General features: G+C 31.6%; 2 protein-coding genes and 1 pseudogene across 2 annotated transcripts; all 3 read left to right on the top strand.

Annotated features, from left to right (window-relative positions):
- The first annotated feature begins 1,211 nt into the window (after positions 1-1,211).
- Positions 1,212-3,295, top strand: LOC129293100 (glycosyltransferase BC10-like). Its single transcript, XM_054930906.1, has 2 exons — positions 1,212-1,950; positions 2,474-3,295. Exons 1-2 carry the CDS (start codon positions 1,435-1,437, stop codon positions 3,134-3,136), a joined length of 1,179 nt encoding a protein of 392 aa, XP_054786881.1. The 5' UTR covers positions 1,212-1,434; the 3' UTR covers positions 3,137-3,295.
- Positions 3,296-9,591: 6,296 nt separating this feature from the next.
- On the top strand, positions 9,592-12,801 carry LOC129303168 (glycosyltransferase BC10-like). The gene is made up of 2 exons (XM_054942321.1): positions 9,592-10,277; positions 12,085-12,801. The coding sequence occupies exons 1-2, from the start codon at positions 9,645-9,647 to the stop codon at positions 12,724-12,726; spliced, it is 1,275 nt and encodes a 424-aa protein (XP_054798296.1). The 5' UTR covers positions 9,592-9,644; the 3' UTR covers positions 12,727-12,801.
- Positions 12,802-14,808: 2,007 nt separating this feature from the next.
- LOC129293922 (glycosyltransferase BC10-like) lies at positions 14,809-19,875 on the top strand (annotated as a pseudogene).
- Positions 19,876-20,477: the final 602 nt, after the last annotated feature.

The following is a 20,477-nucleotide window of genomic DNA, read 5'->3' as shown; positions in this document are numbered from 1 at the left end:
TTGGCCTTGTTGTCGCTAGTAATTAATATTATGTTCCTATGTTACTTTCATATGAAAACCACGTGTTGTTTAGGTGGTAGATTGGGCTAAAGTTTGAGCTAGAAATCATTAGTTTGATGCTCTGTACTTCACATTTGTGTTTATAGAACTTGATACTTCGTCCCAGACAAGCTGTTAATGCTGCTAGAATTCAAGCATGTTTGATCAATAAATAGAACCACTGGAAAGAGAGGCCTCTAAACTAGCACAGCTGCACGCAAATGTCGGCCCTGTTGAATTACGTGAGGGCTTATTCTTAATCGGCTTTTTGGTGGATTGATGTTCTCACATTTGAGAGCAATTATCCGACAGGTTGTTGCACAAGCTAATATCCTTAAGTGAAAGTTCTATAGAGCGCAGAGTTGGAGTCTTCTCTTGAAAACTGCCATCAAAGCGTCCCTGCCTCCAACCTAGTCATTGAAATGGAAATAGAAGCAACCTGTCTGCCAAAAGACCAAGCACTAGCAGCCATAGAATACAAGACCAGAGCTGCTATAACAGTTATCCGAGCTCGAGTTTGGCCTTGAAAGGTCTGTGCTATTTTTCACCCAACGCACACCATCTTTTCTTCCTCTTCTCCTCCGTCAATTACACTTGGCCAATTTCTGAAGTGAGAATGGGCCTAGAGTCAAGTGCAGAAATCATCAAATCATTGAAAGATAAAGTCGCCAAAGTATAAAGAAGGTACTATAATCCAGGGTCAACTTTTCATTATTATACTGCAGTTAGTCTATTTGTTAGGCTCCTGTTTCTGAGTTCTAACTTACAAGATTATTTTTTGTAACATACTCGTACACGTGCATCCTTTAGGAGGAAGCAAGATGTACTTTGTTTCCTAACTTCCTTTAATCACGCCTGATTATTGCTTTGCATTCCCCTTGAAATCATACTATTGGTGGAAGAGTAAAATGGAAGAGTCAAAGTGAGAGCTCAGATCCCTCTTGACCAAGCGGCACAAGTAATTTCGCTGGCAGACTACCATCTTCATTCTTCATGCACGCTTCATCTTTCTGGTAATTTTTCATAATTTACATTATTTAATAATTTACGATCCCGAATAATTTATGATAAAACCAGTATTACTACACCTGCACATGGAATTAGGCGTCAATATTGACTAGATTAACAGAGGGTTTAGCTTTATCTTTACTAATAATGAGAGGATGGTGCGTTGGACGAGCATCCAGATTTTCCGTGATGCTCAAGAAACGCTGACGGGACTCAAACTCTCCCATTCGAACACATGCATGCTATCTTAATTTCGCTAGGAGCCTGTCTATCCAAATCTAAATTCCGTTTCTTTGTCATTTTGGTGGTTTTAGAGCCTTGTACAAATAAGTAATCTGTCCCATCTTGTTTAAACCTCTTCTAGTTCCTCCCATCACTCCTTTCAAGATGGGAAATGAACTGAAGCACTCTCCATTTGTCGCCCAACTTCTAGGCTCCAAGTTACCGTTCACCTATCTTCTTCGTTTTCTTTTCTTTGTAATAGGACTGTCATTAGGTGTCACAATCAGTGTGTACTTCAAAAGCTTCTCATTCAGCCTAAAAGAACTTTTCCCTTCGTCACCACCAGGGCTGCCAGAACTGCCTCCGCCACAGCCATGGATTCAGCCGAGCCTGAACGGATCTGGGTCATATACCCAGCAGCCTCTCATGCACAATATGGATGATGAAGAGTTGTTCTGGCGAGCTTTAATGGTTCCAAAAAGGAAGAAATTCCAGGGTGAGCATGTTCCTAAGATTGCTTTCATGTTCTTGACGAAGGGACCCCTTCATCTTGCCCCCTTGTGGGAGATGTTCTTCAAAGGGCACCAAGGGCTGTACACCATATATGTTCATACTCATCCTCTGTTCAATTGGACAGTGCCTGTGGATTCTGTCTTCTACAGAACAAGAATTCCAAGCAAGGCAAGTTCCAACTCTTTCTCTTTACCTGGAGAAACATTCCCGTTATGTACAGTGGAATGCAATGACCGTCTTTCAATTTTTTTGTTCTTCGTTTTTAATAATTTAACCCTCATCTTTTGAAATGCTTTTAACATGGTCATTTTATCGTTAAAGTCAAAACCACAGAGCCGATTAACTCATAACTCATAAGGAGACTTGATTAGGAGAACATTGATTTCATGAATTCAAGAACTGCATACTTCTAAAGCTTACGTATCCAAGTTCAATTTCATACATTTAGTCGTCACATGTAAGCTAAATCTGTGCAAATGTGAATTAACTGGTGTCATTTAAACAGAAATCAGTCAACTCAACAATCTGTGTCCTTATAGATTAATTGGTGCAAGAATATATATATATATATATATATATATATTTTAAAGCATGAAAGATTGAATGGAGAAGAAAAATCACGAAGGCATTGCCAGAGCCAATTTTAAATTTTATCCTAATACTTTTTCCTCGTGTCGTTCTTCGATTACAGACAGTAACATGGGGACAACCTTCGATGTTAGATGCAGAGAGACGCCTCTTAGCGAACGCCCTGCTTGACTTCTACAACGAGAGATTTGTGTTACTCTCAGAGACCTGCATTCCTCTGTTCAACTTCACCACAATATACAACTTCTTAGTTAATGCGAATCATGGTTTTGTAGCCTCATATGATGACCCAAGAAAAACTGGAAGAGGCAGATACAACCCCAAGATGGCACCCACAATAAAAATTTCTGATTGGCGTAAAGGGTCTCAATGGTTCGAGATGAATAGAAAAATGGCCATTGAGATTGTATCAGACACCAAGTACTATCTCATTTTCAATGAGCTGTGCAGTCCTCCATGTTACTCGGATGAGCACTATATCCCCACTTTGATCAATAAGTGTTGCGCACATGAGAACTCGAACAGATCCATCACTTGGGTCGATTGGTCCAAGAGTGGGCCACACCCTGGGAGATTTGGAAGAGCTGGGGTCTCACTTGAGTTCTTGAACCAAACAAGATTTAACTGCACTGCTTCCGATAGACTCAAATCCAATGACGCTTCTTCTACGTGCTTTCTTTTTGGTAGGAAGTTTATGTCAGATGCTCTTCGTCCTTTGCTACAGATTGCACCTATGCTGCTAGGCCTTAATGCTTCTCATTTCTGAACACAGTAGTCTTCTGAGCAATCCATGTTATTAATTAACTGAGCTCGCAGGTTATAACCCTGCGCCTGTGCTCTGCGATTGTTTAATGTTTATTTGTATATTTGAGAGAATAAGATGTATTGTACACTGGCATTTAAATTTAATACAGATTGAACAAGATTTTGCAAATTGGTTTCTGGGTTTCGTTTCCATTTGGCTCCTCAAATTGGCATGATGTTTTTGTACTTTATTGCCTTTGTGTCATTCGCTCATTGTGATGTTATGCACCATTTAATACGATAGGCTTTCTCTTTTTCCAAGTATGTGGTCGTGCATTTCTTCCAAGTCGTCTTTGTCTTCATTTAAAGAAAGTACTCATGGACTGTCAATAGAATCTTCCAACGTGACATAACTATCATTATTACATGATTTTTTAAATTAAATATTGTGACTTTTTTCTTGACAGTCACTAAGCAATTGATTATGTAAACCAAATTGATGGATAAACAAAACACACAATTTTTAACATAAGAAATATTTCTCATCCCATTTGCCTATTTTTAAATTTCTGGTTGCAATAATATTTATTGACTATTAATATTTCTTGAATTATTCTTCTGAAATAAAAGGAAATATTATCTTTCATTTATTTTATTTAATTTTTCATTTTCATTTTACTTTGTTTTGTGGAAAAGATCAAACATGTGTGTGCGTGAAAGAATTCATCAATAAAAAGTAAAAATTAACACACAAATTTTTTTACTTTAAATAAATAATATAAAATAATTCTTTTAAGTGGTAATGGTACTAGCAGTAATAATAATAATAAAGATATTTAAACATGCTTTTGACAAAAAACCCAAAGATAGTTGAGAATGGGATGGGACTATATCTCCCGTGTTCTTATTTCAACAAATATAAAAAAATAATAATAAACATGGTTAAAAGCGAACAATCAGTTCTCCGTCCTTATAATCTGCCTTAAACTCTTGCAGCAGAAAATCATCTAACAAGTGGATGGTGATTTGCATTAGAATTGGAGCATTAGCGTGATGAATAGGTATATTAATCATGGATGAGGCATGAATAATCAATCATGTTAGTTAAGAAGGAGAAGCATATCAAATATATGATATTAGTTAGTTCACACATCTCCCTCGCCAATCGCCACATCTAGCAAGCGCTCTTTCTGCTGTACATAACCTCACCTTCTTTACATTTTGCTGTTTATGGTTGGATTTAGAAGGATTATTATTATTATTATTTTTTATCTCCCCTATGTTAGAATCTGTTCAGTCCATTTCTTTTGAACCAAACACTGTATTAAACTATTATATATATTCTTTCCTTTTCTGTCCTTTCATCTGCCACCTATGCAAGCTCTAATTCATTTGACTGTTTTATAAACCATCATAATATTCACATTAAGGCCCTTTATGGTACAGAAGAATCAAAGGCATAAAGAGCTTGATGGAGTGGTTATGGAAGTCAATCTTTTCATGATTCCAATGGAAAGATTTTGGCACAAAATTATTCCATTGTGAAAAGAAGAAGGGAGAGTCACTTTAAAATATGAAATTCATAATTAAAAAATAAAAAGAATTAAGGGTCATTTTTACTTTCGAAGTATTCGCTTAGAAACACTTGATATCATGAACTCAATTTTTAAATCATTCCCTTTCTCAAACATTAAAAAAAACTTAACTATGTGTGTCTTGCCTTTAATGCGTCACATACCGATGTTAGTATAAGCTTGTGACTAAGTCCCATGCATGCGTAGACATAACATCCATGTAAATGCCCTGTTAACTTGCTCATTGAATTTTTTTTTTTTTGCTAAAAATATATATCCTTGGCAGCCACATGTCACTTAGATCTTCAATGTCAACAATGATTCAGATTTTTTAAAAAAAAGAAAAATTACTCTCTCTTTCCCTTAACCCTGACCAATAGTGGCGGAATAACTGGGAAGAAGGTCAAGATTCTTCAAATGTGGAAGTCAATTAACTGGAAAATCAAGAACAACACGTGGAATTGATGAAAGGAGGCAACAAGTGATTGATTAGAAGATATGATTGTGGGTGTGAGAATAGACAAAAGGGGAGACAATCATGGTGATATGGATTTTTAGACTTGAAGCGATATGGCTGTTTTCTTTTCTCACTGCTTTAGACTTTTAAAATTGATATTTAAATAAATAATTTATAAATAAAATAGGATTTCATATTTAAGAGAAAAACTATAAAAAATATATTTTAAAAAAATGATTAAAAAAAGACATGGAATGGTGGGCCAGCTTGCCTACTGGTTTGGGCTAGGAAATTCCCAACCCTTATGAACAAAGTATTTTAGCTCATACTAGTTAATTAGAGATGGAAAAATAGGTCATCTCAATCTTGAAAAACTGTCCCTTGATGGATTGGGCTTAAAAGGGGTGGGTTTTTGCAAACAAGGTTTTACAAAGTTCAACCCTTGACCTCATGAGCTCAGGGCAGTCCTACAAGCTTCAAGCCATTTTCTATTTTTTTTAATATCTTTGCTCTTTTTAGTAAATACATAAAATGAAAAAAATAAATATTATAAAATTCTAAATTCATGTCATAAATATTAACAAACTTAAACATTAACTATTATTAAAATTTAATTAAATCAAGTAATTCTTCTCTAAACCTTAATAAGACAATAACACTTAAACATTAGTAGCAGCATTAGCATCATGATTATGCCAAAAAAAAACTCCTATTTCAGGTAATAAAAATATTAAAATTTATAAATTTTTAATTCAAACCATACATTCTCAAATTGTATAAGTGTAAAAATGTTCTTTTGTCAAAAATATTAACATGCCTGCATAACATAAATCAAATCATTCTCTTGTTTAAATTAAATCAAACAATTTTTTTAAAGTTTGGATAAAGAAATTATCATCTGAAATTAAACCAACCAAACTATCATGCAAAGTTCAATTCTAAAAAAATATAATAATTATTAAGTGTTCGAAAAATTATCAATAATGTTAAAAAATATCAATAATATTAGCATAATAATTAATAGTTAATAAATAAGTCCAATTAAATTTGCCTGTTTAAGCCCTTAACACATTAAAATTAGTCCTTATAAACTCATTTTTATGTTTTAAATATCTAAATTTTAAATTCACCCTAATGATAATTATGGAGTTTAAACAAGCCGTTCATTCGACTCTACTGTCAATTCCCATTTCACCATTGGTGAATCCATGGTTGCCAAAAAGCAAGCCTCTCTAATCCGCACCTGTCAACTCACAATGCGCCGCATGTGAAGCCACAACCCGTAAGTTGACCCGTTTCTCATCTCACTTCTCATATGCTAAAATATTGCTTGAGCCATCAAAAAATATACTCCTTTCATTTTTTAATTAAATTTCATTTTTTATTAAAATAATTATTTATTTTTAAATTAATCTTTTTTATATTTAATTTTATTAAACCCTTTATAATAACAATAGAAACGCTTAAAAAAATAATAATTATTTTTAAAAAATTAAAAATATATTATTATTTTAAATATTTAATTCTTTAAAAAATATTTTATATTTTTAGACAAAGAAGGTATACATACATACATACATATATATATATATATATATATATATTTTTTGCTTGAGCCATGCGCGCTCAGTTAAATTGTTTCCCCCCCCTATGGTATTAATTTTGCCACGCGTTGTAAGCTGCAGGTCTTGAACTCTAAATTTAGTTCTATTAAAATCTTTTTCAACTTTTAAGATGGTTGACAAACTACTATTTTTTTAAAATAAAAAAATTATATATAATTATAAACGCATTCTTTGCGGCCAGCCTTCTACTTGGGTATTAAAATACGTACAATATACCATCATAAAATATTATTTGTCATAGGTTTCAAGATACTTACCCTTTTTAACCATAGAATAAATGCCAAATGGACCCTAAAAAATATTATATTAAAAATAAGTTTAGGATTTTAAAATCTTTTGAACCAATAGTTTGAAGGTGAAATTAGTTTTTAATCCCTAAATATGCTATTCTTTTAACTCATCCATTACGAGTAAAATAATAGTTTAATTATCTATTGAGAAATGCTTATATGGATATGATATAGCACGTTATTTATACTCTATTCAAGATAAAAGCATATCATATTAGGAGAAATTCTTGCATGAATTTCGTGCACTACATTATTTATTTTTTATCCAATAACATTATACCACTAGTTTAATCTAATAAAAATATTGTATGTTATTATTTTTAATGATTTTATTTTATTTTGAAATAGAATGCCTCTTAATTCTTTATTTGTTTTCTCTTTATAATCATTAATAACATAATTAATTTATATCGATAATCATTTGACATTGTATATTTTTATTTGATAGAGTATGAATGATGTAATGTATTGTGATTATGCAAAAATTTCTCATTATATCATATGAAATATATATGATAATAAGTATAAATTGATTCTATCATAGATAATAATAAAAAAAGAGGCAAAAAATTAAAACACATAATATATTCCAATATTAAAGTCATTAAAAATAATTACATATCAAGTTTTAGCTAGGTAACGAACATTATTTTTATTAGAATAAACATGGATGACGTGTTGCAATATAATGATTAATTATTCATTTAAAATTATAAGACATTTTTTTTGGGCAATACATTTTTATTTAACTTTCATTTCAAGAAAACAATTAACATTATTATTTAGTAAGTTAATTTAATCAGAAATGAATATGAATATCTCATTAAATTCAAATATTTATTAAATACAACTAAACATTAATTACAATTATTTTAATTATTTAAATATTACTTTGCTGGCCAAAAAAATCTCATTACTTTCTTCTTCCTATAAAAATTTAATTATTTACTATTTAAACATTTTGAAGGGAGGGATTATTTATTTACCCAAAGAATCAAACAATAATTATAATTATTTTAATAAAAAACATTTAATGTAAGAGATAAAATAAGATTTCATTTTCATATAAGATGCCGGAGAGTACCATGCGAAGGGACTCGGCTTCTCTCTTTGAGAGAAGCCTCCTTTGCCTCTCTTTTGAGGCAGAAAAAAATCTGAACTATCTAAATTTAATTTGAATAGTCTAGATTTAATATTTCTATTTTTTATTTTTTAAAATAAAAAATATATAAAAATTTTAAAAAATTTTTAATAAATATACTCATCAATCTAATAGTTCATATTTAATATAAATGGTCTAAATATAATATAAAAATTTAAATTAATTTTTTAAATATATTTTAGACAGTGTAAATATATTATAAATAGAACAGTAAATTTTTTTAAAAAATTTTAATATTAAATTTAAACTATCTATATATTTATTAAAATTTTTTATAATTTTTATATATTTTTATTTTAAAAAATAAATAAAAATAAAAATATTAAATTTGGACCTTCAAATTTCCCTTTGCCTCAAAGAAGAGGCAAATGAAACTTCTTTTAAAGGAGAAAAACCGACTCCCATACAAAGTGGGAGACAGAACCTCTCTTCGTAAACCAACCAATTCATTGATTCACAATTTTCTTCCTTTAAATATTTTTTTAAGATATTTTTTTACAAAAATATTTAAATTTAAAAATATCAAAAAGATATTGAAGAGGAGGAGAGAGAGTTGGAGGGAGGGAATTTTTATAGGAAGAAGAAAGTAATTGAATTTTCTCAATAGCCTCATTCAGTATAACCCAAAATGTTTTAAAAGTCATTTTAAATATTAAATAAAAAAAGTTAGCAATTCTTCATTTCATGATCTGACTGGTTAGACTGATTATATAATAATTAAATAAAAATAATATTAAATGCATCTATAAAATAAATATAAGAAATAAATCTATAGCATACCTAATTGTTAATAAAATAACATAACATGATTGTAAACTAATAATATTATAAATTATAATTTTATAGCTTATAAAATAGAGATGGATCTTAGTTAAATTATGTATGAAAAAAAATTTAAAAGTATTTATATTTATATTTATAACTATTAAATATAAAAAATGATTTCAAATCATCTTTTATGCATATAAATTGTTTAAAAATAAAGTTAGTACTTAGTAAAGATCTAATTTTTAAATCTATCTTTTAAAATTGTTTAAACTTCTTTTAATATTTATATTTAAAACTGTCCAATCTTCTAAAAATCACTTTGCTTTTCAACTTAATAATAGCTCAATTCTAATTTAATCTAGCTCAATCACAAAAATAAATTTTGTTTTGTCTAAACTAACTCATTAACAATTCTGGTTGACGATTCAATCATTCAATTTGATCTAGTTTTTAAAATAATAGTATAAGCATTAAAAAATTAAATTAAAAATCAAAACAAATATCAATTAATAGTTTATGTCTTCAGGAACAAATGTAGTTATTTATTAATCCATATATCTCCACCAAGTCACCAACACAACCCATACGCGATCATCGTCCTTCAATCCCCCTTTTCCTCTGCAACTCCTGGTCTTTCTTCTCCTTTCTGTTCCAATGAAGTCTGAGCGTTTCTCTGCACCGTCATTTCTCAACGTCTTCAATCTTCTTCACTTCCATTATATCCTTTCTCTTTTCTCTCTTTTCCTGGTCGTCGCCGCTGGCTTGCTCATCGGAATCTCTCTCTCTCTCTACCTCAAAGACCCCTCTCTCACCTTTCAAATCCAACAGTTCTTCATCCCATCCACTTCATTAAAACATTCATCGCCATATCCATCCCTCTCACCTCCATCTCAAATCTCGACCCTCATCAATATTTCTTCCTCAAATCGGACAAAGACGTCGTTGTCGTTAGATGTTCATCAGAATCAGAAAGCAGTAACCTTAATAACCCGAACAGGTTTGAAAGACTTCTTGAAACCTCCGGAGGCAATGCATGATATGAGCGAACAAGAGCTGTTTTGGAGAGCTTCAATGGCTCCAAGGGTTCAGGAAGTTCCATTCAATCACACACCCAAAGTTGCATTCATGTTTCTGACAAAAGGTCCTCTTCTGTTGGCTCCTCTCTGGGACAAATTCTTCAAAGGAATCGATAAAGACTTGTATTCCATCTATGTCCATTACCCTCCGTCTTTCAACAAGACTCTTCCAGAAACTTCAGTCTTTCATGACCGTGCAATCCCAAGCAAGGTAATTAGTAATATTCTCCACGTTTGATTGCCACACACACGCACACGCACGCGCACGCACACGCACAGTACATGCTGTAGTACTGTCTCTGGTTTTCGTTTCGTTTTCGTTGAATCCGTAACTGTTGTTTTCCAAGAAACTCCAGTTTAAGTCATTAATTAGCTTCTAATATTGGATGTCATGCATTACAATACATAGGACTAGCTTTTCTTTTTTCTGATATTATACTCAAAGTGTGATAAGTATTCATTGATTCTCCTGCAAACAAACAAAAAGAATTTGATCAGGGATATTTTTTTTTTTTAGATCACCTTTTATTGTCAATTTATTGATGTTCACTTAATTTAGGGGTTCATGGTCTTAATAATGAGAATGATTCATAAAAGAAAGCAAACGATTTTTTCATCAGTCGAAAATATGTTAAACCGCATGAAACGCCTAGTTTAGTGCATAGAATAGAAATGACTTCGAGAAAGGTATAGAATGTGTGTGATTTGGATAACAATGTCGTTAAATTCTAGACGTGAGCTGGGGATTCTATAGGTTAAATAATTTGTACAGAAAGACAATGCCGCGCTATTACCAATAATATATATTGCAAGTGCGAACAATTGTTGTGTTTTAGAATGTCTCTTTTTCATGCATGTCTGATTCAATTATAACGAATTTTGCTTTGACTTTCTATTTTCGATTGATAAACGACTATTATATAGAAGCATATTCATTATTCACATTTTCTTCTCTTCTTGGATGACCTAGCTAGTTGGGAAACCGTGGGCGTTTCTGGAGACTGGAATTCTGCTTATATATATATATATATATATATATCCTAGATATATGATTACTAAACATTTGTCTAATTACTGCTCTTATTTGTTAATAGCAGAGGGAAAAATTATTTGCTAGCTAGGTTGTTCAACCTCTTATGTCTTTATAAATCTATCTGGAGCATGATCTCATTTTCAAGGTCAGCAAAATGGAATTTTTGTAAGATAATTTAGAACCTATATAGCCAAAGCCTGCAAATGAGTACTCTGACATATACTTTCAAAATCTTTATTTAATTTGATGGCATCACTCTCCAAGGATTCAACTTATTTCAAATTTATTTTGTAAATTAATCTTATTTTGTCGACATCTGGTGTCCCAACAAACATATATATTTCGTATTTTCGTGTCTTTCAATTAAAGGTTGCCCTTACAATCAGTATATTTCCGTTACATACTTTTCTTTGATTCCACTCCTTTTCCAACCCCAAGAGATCAGAATTCTATTCTATTCTTCTCCATCTCCCAAAGCCTACTTTTCCACGTTCTTATCAACGTTTCCTCAATTCCTTCCTTTCCTCCAACTCTTTCTCTAACATGCATCAATCAATAATCTATATTTAAACACAAAATTCGTACAAAACGTTCACAAATACGTATATACATACGTATATGTGCACACACCAAATAAAACATATATCATAGGCCAAACTTGACTTCTATTCCTTTATGGAGTTGAACCTATCCTTCACTATGTATATACAATGCATCTTTTAGGAGTCTTTCTTAGTTCAAAATAAAAAATATTAAAATAGTTTTATAATTATTTTTTAACTATACCTTAATTTCATTTATTATTATTTTTAAATGACACAGTGGAATTTTGATTATCATTATTAAGATGCTTATATAGTTTTTTAAGAAATTATGGTTTTTCCTAATTTTTTTAAATTTTTAAAATTGTGAATTAGTTACCAACGTCTTATCTTCTAATGAAAAAAGAGTTGTCTTTGACCCGCTTCTCGACATATATATGTAGATTGTAAGGTGGGGTGATATGAACATGATTGAGGCAGAGAGACGGTTGCTAGCCAATGCACTGCTTGATTTCTCAAACCAACGATTTATTCTCCTCTCAGAATCATGCATTCCTCTGTTCAACTTCTCCACCATCTACAACTATCTCATGAACTCCTCCAAAACCTTCGTAGAAGCCTACGATAAGCCTGGTCCTGTGGGACGAGGACGTTACAGTCCCAAAATGAAGCCTCACATCAGGTTAGACCAATGGAGGAAGGGTTCTCAGTGGTTCCAAATAGATCGAGCCCTTGCCCTTGAGGTTGTGTCGGACCGGAAATATTTCCCAGTCTTCAAAAGGCACTGTAGGGCCCCGTGTTATGGCGACGAGCACTACTTGCCTACGCTGGTGAGCATCAAGTTCTGGAAGCACAACTCGAACAGGACGTTGACCTGGGTTGACTGGTCCAAGGGTGGGCCCCACCCTGCGAGGTTTACGAGGATGGATATAACTCATGAGTTCTTGGAGAGGATGAGACGTGGGAGAGCCTGTAAGTATAATGGGAAGAAGACGGATGTGTGTCATCTGTTTGCAAGAAAGTTTACGCCTCATGCATTGGATAGATTGCTTAGGTTTGCGCCGAAGTTAATGCAATTCAGCTGACTTAGTGCTAGTCTGTAGAATTTATTGTACTCTTTTTCCCCTTTTTATAATTGTACAATTATTTTTGGATTTGAATTCAGTAAATGGTATAAATTTATTCATTCAATCAATATTTTAATTATAGTTATTAAATTCATCAACGCTTAAAAACTATCAAGTTACATCTCTCTCAAAAAATTTAAGACAATTTTCAAGTATGTCATTTATTTCAAAAATTTAAAATTTGGTTAGTTTCATTTTATCATGTTAGACTTCATTGAGTAAGTAAAATTAAGTGAGTAACCGGATCCAAATCCATTCTCTCTTTGATATATTTGTCATTTTTTTGGTACGTAATTTTTGTCATTGATATGTCCTGTGATGTATAAAAAGTAAAAACTCCGATACACTTATTTTGTTAAAGAAATTAATTTGGGGAGTTTTTTTTAGATTATCAAAAGTTTTGGGCCAGAAGCCCAGAAACAAAGCCCAGTGTTTCAAGGGTTCCCACTTGCCATTTCACAGTACACTTCCATTGATGGAATTAAACGAGCTTTCTCTGGGCCTTGTTTAGTACGTGGAAGTATGGAACTAATCTGTGGGTCTTGTTGAAAGATCAGTGATTTGCCATTCACTAAATTAATTGACTTATGAAGTTAACCTATCAAAAAATTAATTAAAATTATTGAAGAATCAATAAAAATTATGTCAATGTGCCACTCAATTCAATAAAACCTTCTAAAGTCCTCCAACGTCGAGAAACATTTTAACATGTAAAACCCAGTCAAGTATCAAGCCAGTTTCCATCACCATTTAAAATAATTTATCATACGAGACACCTCACGTTTGCGTTAATGTCAATGCCGTGACCCCCTTTCAAGGAATTCCACATAATGAAAACTGAATTCTGTATAAGACTCTATTTTCAATCCACTTTTCATCATAACGAATTATATATAGTAAATTATAAAAATTAAAACAAAATAATGAGTATAAAAAAGCAATTGCCCACGGCATTGACTCTTTATAGCCCTACTAATCTTGATATTTAGTACTCTTTGTGTTTTAAATTATAAGACACTTTTAAATAAAATTATATATACTAATAAGATTCATTAAATATATTTTATAACATTACTTTTTCAAAATTAAAATATAAATTTTTAAAAATACTTTTTATTTAATATTTTATTTTTAAAAAATATTAAACAGAGAGAATATATGTGAAGGATAATATTAAAAAATATTATTTATGAAATTTTATCTTTGATAAAGTATATTTTATTTTGTAATATCAAATCTTTACCAAAAGTGTTTTATAATTTAAAACAAAGATAATATTTTGTTAGGCTATTTCCCTTTGTCCTGCTTGCTAAGCTTTTAATTAGAAATATAATATATTCCCTCCGTCGTCTTTACATATAAGAGGTCTTCTTTAATATTTTTTGTCCTTAAATATAAAAAAATTGTTAGCATGTTTTTTTAATAAATGGATCATGATACTTTTATTAAATTGGAAAGAAAAAAAAGTACTCTCATTAATTTACTTTAAAAAAATTTATTTTTTATTTATAATAATTAGAGACAAAATTAAAATATTGCTATACTTTTAATTAGATAATTAAATTTTATTTATTTGTGTGATTCAACTAAAATCATCTTATATGTAGGGATGGAGGGAGTAGAACATTTAATCAATAAAAAATTCCAGCTTTTAGCATTTCAACACATGGTTGCTTGCACTAAATTAAAACAAATCATTATATTCAAAGTGAAACCTATTAAGAAAATGGAAAGTATAAATAAATGAAGAGAGCAAGAATACAAGACATCTTAACTTAAAATATCAAGATTTAAATTATCATTATATTATATTTTATATTAATTATTAAACTTAATTTTACTTTACGTGAGATGTTTTACGCTGGACTCAAATGTACCCTTGGTATTTTTTTTAGAAATTTCAGCCAAAGTGCTTTCTTTATTCTTTACAAAGACTAATTCTAAATCAAGAGTATTGAAGGCTTACGTGTTTCAGCTTATAATAAATACTAGCGTTGAACACTTTTACTTGTATGGAAACTGACCGAGTTTTCTATTCTCTAAAGTCAATACTTCAATCCCTTTAATCTTGAACCCAACATCCTTCAGTTTCCCCCAGGGTCTCCAGAATGAAGCAAGAACGTGTTTACAGAGTCTCATATTTCAGCCTCTTCAATCCTCAATCCCCTTATCTTCTTCACTGCTTCTCTGTTTTTCTACTCTTTGGCTCTGTTTTTCTCATCGGAATCACTCTCTACCTCAGTGACTTCTTCCTCAACTTCCACATCCACCAATTCCTCGGATTCTCACCCTCTCCTTCTCCCCCACCCATCAATGTTTCTTCACTAAACCACACCACAGAAACACAACCCTGCTTCATAAATATTCAGAACCAGACAGCAAAACCTACCTTAACAACAGAGCATGACGGGTTGAATCATTTCTTGAATAATATGAGTGATCAAGAGTTGCTATGGAGAGCTTCCAGGGTTCCTAGGACTCAGGAAGTTCCTTTCAGACACACCCCTAAGGTTGCTTTCATGTTTCTGACAAAAGGTCCTCTTCCATTGGCTCCTCTGTGGCAGAGATTCTTCCAAGGAATCGATCAAGGCTTGTATTCATCTATGTTCATTCCCATCCATCTTTCAACCAAACACTCCCCAGAACATCTGTCTTCTATGGTCGCTCAATCCCTAGCAAGGTCAGTTCATCATCATCATCATGCCATTAATCCTCTTCGCTTGCATTTGATTAATTTTTAATTAGCATGCGTAATTCTATTTTCTGTGTTGTTTCCATTCAATGGACCATTAAAATCCCATTATTAACGTAATTTCCAATCGGGACCTGTTTGAGTAAAAATGAAGAAGTTTCTCGAAGTGTCAGATTTCCAAATGGATCACATGCACTATATTAAATTAAGTTATAATACATAAAAAATACATACGCCAGCTCTTGTTTGCTCCCAATACACTTAAAGTGTAATTGGTATTAATGAAATTCTTCTTCCACCTCCCTAGAAGATATCTCTGATTTGGGGTATTTTTCCGGAGGATCACTGATCTCAAGTCTTTTTTTTAATATAGCTATTTGAATATGGCAAATTCAAGCATTGTCATTGAAATCAAAATTGTGCTCCTAAATATATTTTCTGTGTTTAGACAGATTCGAAATGAAAACTCTATATTTAAGCAATCATAACTCTTTTCCATTAGTATGAGTGCCTATCAGTCATCTCAAATTCATTTTAGCTTTGGGGATTTCACAACTTCAATGAGAATGCACAAAGAAACTAGTAATATTTTGATGTTATGAAAAATGGAGTTCAACCTCATTCTACGCCTAATTTAGTGGACATTACCCACGAAATGTCTTATAAGGTAGCATGTGAGATGTGTGATTTGCTTGACAATGGCGGTCAAGTCTCTAATAATACACGTACAATCTTTTTTTTTTTCCTTTTGGTTTTTTTTTTTTGAGTCGAACATAATTCATATAACTAAAAACAACACAGAGCTACACAGTAGAAGTCGATCAAGAGAAAGACCAAACAGAATAAAAGAAAGGTAATTATTTGCCACACAAAACTCCATCAACCCACTCTAGCTAGGATTTAAATTTAGTGACTGTACTTAACACAAGTATTGAATGTTTGTATCATTTGAGTTTTTGAAATTTAGATTAATGGTTCAGTTATATTCACTCATTTATTAATTTTAAGTGAATTATAAATTAATAAATATTAATATGAATTTTAATAATTTAAATGATACAGGTATTCAGTGTTTATATTAAGTACGGTTAATCCAAATTAAGCTAGCTACATGCATTAATTGTTACCTATCAATTAATTTTTTTATTGTGTGTGTTTGTGTGTCTTTTTCATTGATATTAAATAATAGTTAAATTGCTTTCAAATCTCAATATCTGTAGTATATTTAGCATTCGCGTTCTTCTTTCCTCCTTGTGCATATTCTTTCTTGGGAATCTGAGCAAATCCTTCTACAATAAAATATTTGAGTCCTGATCCTTCATGTTATTAAAAAAATTTCTAAGTTGCACCTGTCTGCATGAACCTGAACACTAACTTTTTAATGTGCGAACATCTGCACATGAAGGGTTTGACATTCTATTAAGAATTTTATGGAACATCCTAATTATTAGGTCATCACATCTTCGTAGTTGGTATATTGTTAAGATCATTGGATGTTATAGCTAAGCCTGCAAAGTCTTATTCTGGATATATTTTTACCAGACCTTACCTGATGTCGTGTGTTAATAGATTCAGTTTTGTTCCGTTTTGGGGGGCAAAAAAAAAAAAAAAACGATACAAAACCAAACCAATTAGTTTGTCAAAGTTTGACACTAGGTCTATTTTCTCTTCTAACCAATGTGGTTCAGTTGTTGAGTAGTTTAAATCAATTATTTTGCTCAAACACACAAACACGCACATGCATATTTTGAAAATATTAATGATCATATTTAATAAAAAAAATCTCTTGAAGACAAATGAGAAAGTTTTTTAATTATTAATTAGAATATTTTACTCTTAAAAATCTATATGTTATTATTGAAACACTTAATTATAAAATTTAGAAATCACCACGAACAATTGTAGACAACATTTAATTAATTATAATATAATAGGTATTTTACTTGTGAGGTTCAAATATGTGGCCTATTGTTTGGCCCAAAAAAATGTGGCCCGTTGGGAGGACAATTTATGTTTCCGAGAGCATATGTTTTTCTATGAACTTTATAAATTATCAAAAGTCTAATTTCTTTTTCATTGTCATTGCCTTATTGGCCAACCCAAATGGAAAAGGGGGTTTGAAATCCCCATTTCTTTGAGATAAAATTACCCATAAAAGTTAATTTAGTTGATAAAGAATTTAACACATAACCTATAAAATTATATGATCAAATTTTATTGTAATGTGAAGATTTTATTAATGAATGATGTGTAAATATATTTATAAGTGCTTTTTAAATTAGAGCATAACTTGATCATAGTGACCATTGGGACCCTACTCATATTAATTTTTTTTTTAAATAAAACATTACTACAAGATTGATCAACTAAATCTACACAATATTTTTTGGTCCAAAAAAAAAAATCTGCATAGCATAATTCCAACATGAAATGTGTCTTTTCTCTGAAGTGTGATTATCATTATCATTATCATTATTTGCCCATGATTCTTTTAGGTGTGATTGGATGTGACAATAGTAATTTAGGAGAATGATAAAGAAATCTTTTAAATTTAAATTAAATTTCAAATACAAAACTTTAATAATTGACAAGTTTATCTATCAATTTTGTAATTTTATTATAATAAATTTATAACTTATGTTTTAAATTTTAACAGAAAAATAAATTTATTTATTTTTAATTATGTTAAATTTTAAAAAATAAATTACAAAATTATTATAACGAAGTAATAAAATTGAGTGATAAATTTATAAATTCTTAAAACTTGACACTTATAATCTAATTTAAATTAATTGATATTTTTAAAACATATCTATCATTCTCTCAAGTAACTTTCCCACTTGTCTGAATCATGTTATAGAAAAGGAAAAAAGGAGATAGAATTCTTTCAAATTTTGTCTCAATTAAACTTTCGCCTGAAGATTTTAAAATGAAAACTTTATTATCACAAAAAGCAAAAACTATTACAAACTTCATACACATACACATACGCACTACGCGGAGACAGTATTTTACTATAATTCACTTACACAGGCAAGTCTGTGTAAATTTCTTCAAGCTTCGGCTTGCCATTTTGTATCCAAAAAACGAATTTCAATGCAAGTAAATTGAATTAAAAAAAAAACTCAACTTTTTATATAAAAGATTATGACATTTAAAACCACAAATCCATCCCTAACATTAACAAGTTGGTAGTGGAAACAAATCGTTCCATTCTTTCCTTCAATTCCACTCCTTTCCCACCTCTGAGGGAATTATATTCTCCACTTCAATAGCCTACTTTTCCTAATCCCTTTCTGCCTACTTCGTTGCTCTCATGAAACAACTCTAGATAGAAATAACATAGACTAAGAATAGCACACAGCTTTCTAGAAGATCCATACCAAAATGTATCCATATAGCCCACGCATATGGATTGGCGTCTCTTTTCCTTCTTGGAATTGAACCTTCATTTTATTTTTATCTTTCAATCTGCATTCAGGTTGTGAGATGGGGCAATTTTGACATGATAGAGGCAGAGAGACGCCTACTAGCTAATGCGTTGCTTGACTTCTCAAACCAACGTTTCGTTCTTCTCTCAGAATCATGCATTCCTCTGTTCAACTTCTCCACTATCTACACCTATCTCATGAACTCAACCATAAACTATGTGGAAGCCTTCAATTTGCCTGGTGCAGAGGGAGGACGACGACGTTACAGTCCCAAAATGAAGCCACTCATTAGGCTTAACCAGTGGCAAAAGGGCTCGCAATGGTTCCAAATAGACCGATCCCTGGCCATCAATATCATCTCCGACAACCAATATTTTCCAGTGTTCAAGAGCTATTGTGTGGCTTCATGTTGTGGGGATGAGCACTATTTGCCCACTTTCGTTAGCATCAAGTTTTGGGAGACCAATTCGAACAGGACTTTGACTTGGGTTGACTGGTCAAAAGGTGGGATCCACCCATCACGGTTTATGAGACTGCATATAACCTATGATTTCTTGGAGAGGCTAAGGCATGGAAGCACATGTAAGTACAACGGAAGGACCACTCATATTTGCCATTTGTTCGCGAGGAAGTTCACAGCTGACGCTTTGCATAGACTTCTACGGTTTGCTCCCAAGATAATGCAATTCAATTGATTATTTATTTGAACATACAATACCCTTTTGAATTCACCTTGTTCACTCATACATACCACGGCCGCGTATAATGCGCCACCTCAGATAAGGCCAGAGAATATTTCAAAAAGGCATGATAGTACAAAAATTTTGTATAATTAACACTACTTGTGATGCACCACAGTATAACATTTAGAATTATCACACTGGATCCTCTCAAATTCTCCTACAATTTCCTGTCAATTTGGAAAGAGGAAGGGAGATGATCCAAGAGACAGAAGGAATGTATCCCACCCTTTCTTTGTTACTATCTCTCACTCCCTGGAATTAGATAGCATAACCTGATCATATATTTGGTATTTATTGTTATATGTATGAACAATCAGTCAATTGGAGTTTAAGTGTCATAAATTTAGATTGTTCATAACAATCAAATAAGAAGGAGATATCTATTTCTTGAATCAAACTCTTAATATAGTAATCAAATAGGAAACGGTCAAGAATAAAGTTCCCAGATATTAATTTCATATTCATGTAATTAAACTATGACAAAGTTCACATCAACAGTGAACACATCTTGCTAATTTTGTTAGCTCACGAATAAATTAAAGCTGAATACAGGCATAAAATAGACAAAAATTAAAGCAAAGATAGATAAGAAGGATGACTTTAGAATTTGACATGAATGGAATATCATTTGTTACACCAGAGTACACTATCATCCAAAAGCAAGAAGAAGAAGAAGAAAGAGAAAACTACTTGATCATCAAGGAAACATTGGCCATGCCTTTAGCTAGATCATGCATAGGGCACATCATCGTATGCCGCCTTATGTTGAAGTTATTTAAAAAAATGATTAAAAAATAGAAAGTGGTTGTTGGTCTTGGTCAGCAGCACATCAAACTTAGAATG

Source organism: Prosopis cineraria, unplaced genomic scaffold, assembly GCF_029017545.1.
Source record: "Prosopis cineraria cultivar Desert tree isolate PC_DT_omini unplaced genomic scaffold, ASM2901754v1 PC1, whole genome shotgun sequence".
Taxonomy (NCBI): Eukaryota; Viridiplantae; Streptophyta; class Magnoliopsida; order Fabales; family Fabaceae; genus Prosopis; species Prosopis cineraria.
This window is presented reverse-complemented; position numbering and strand designations above follow the sequence as displayed.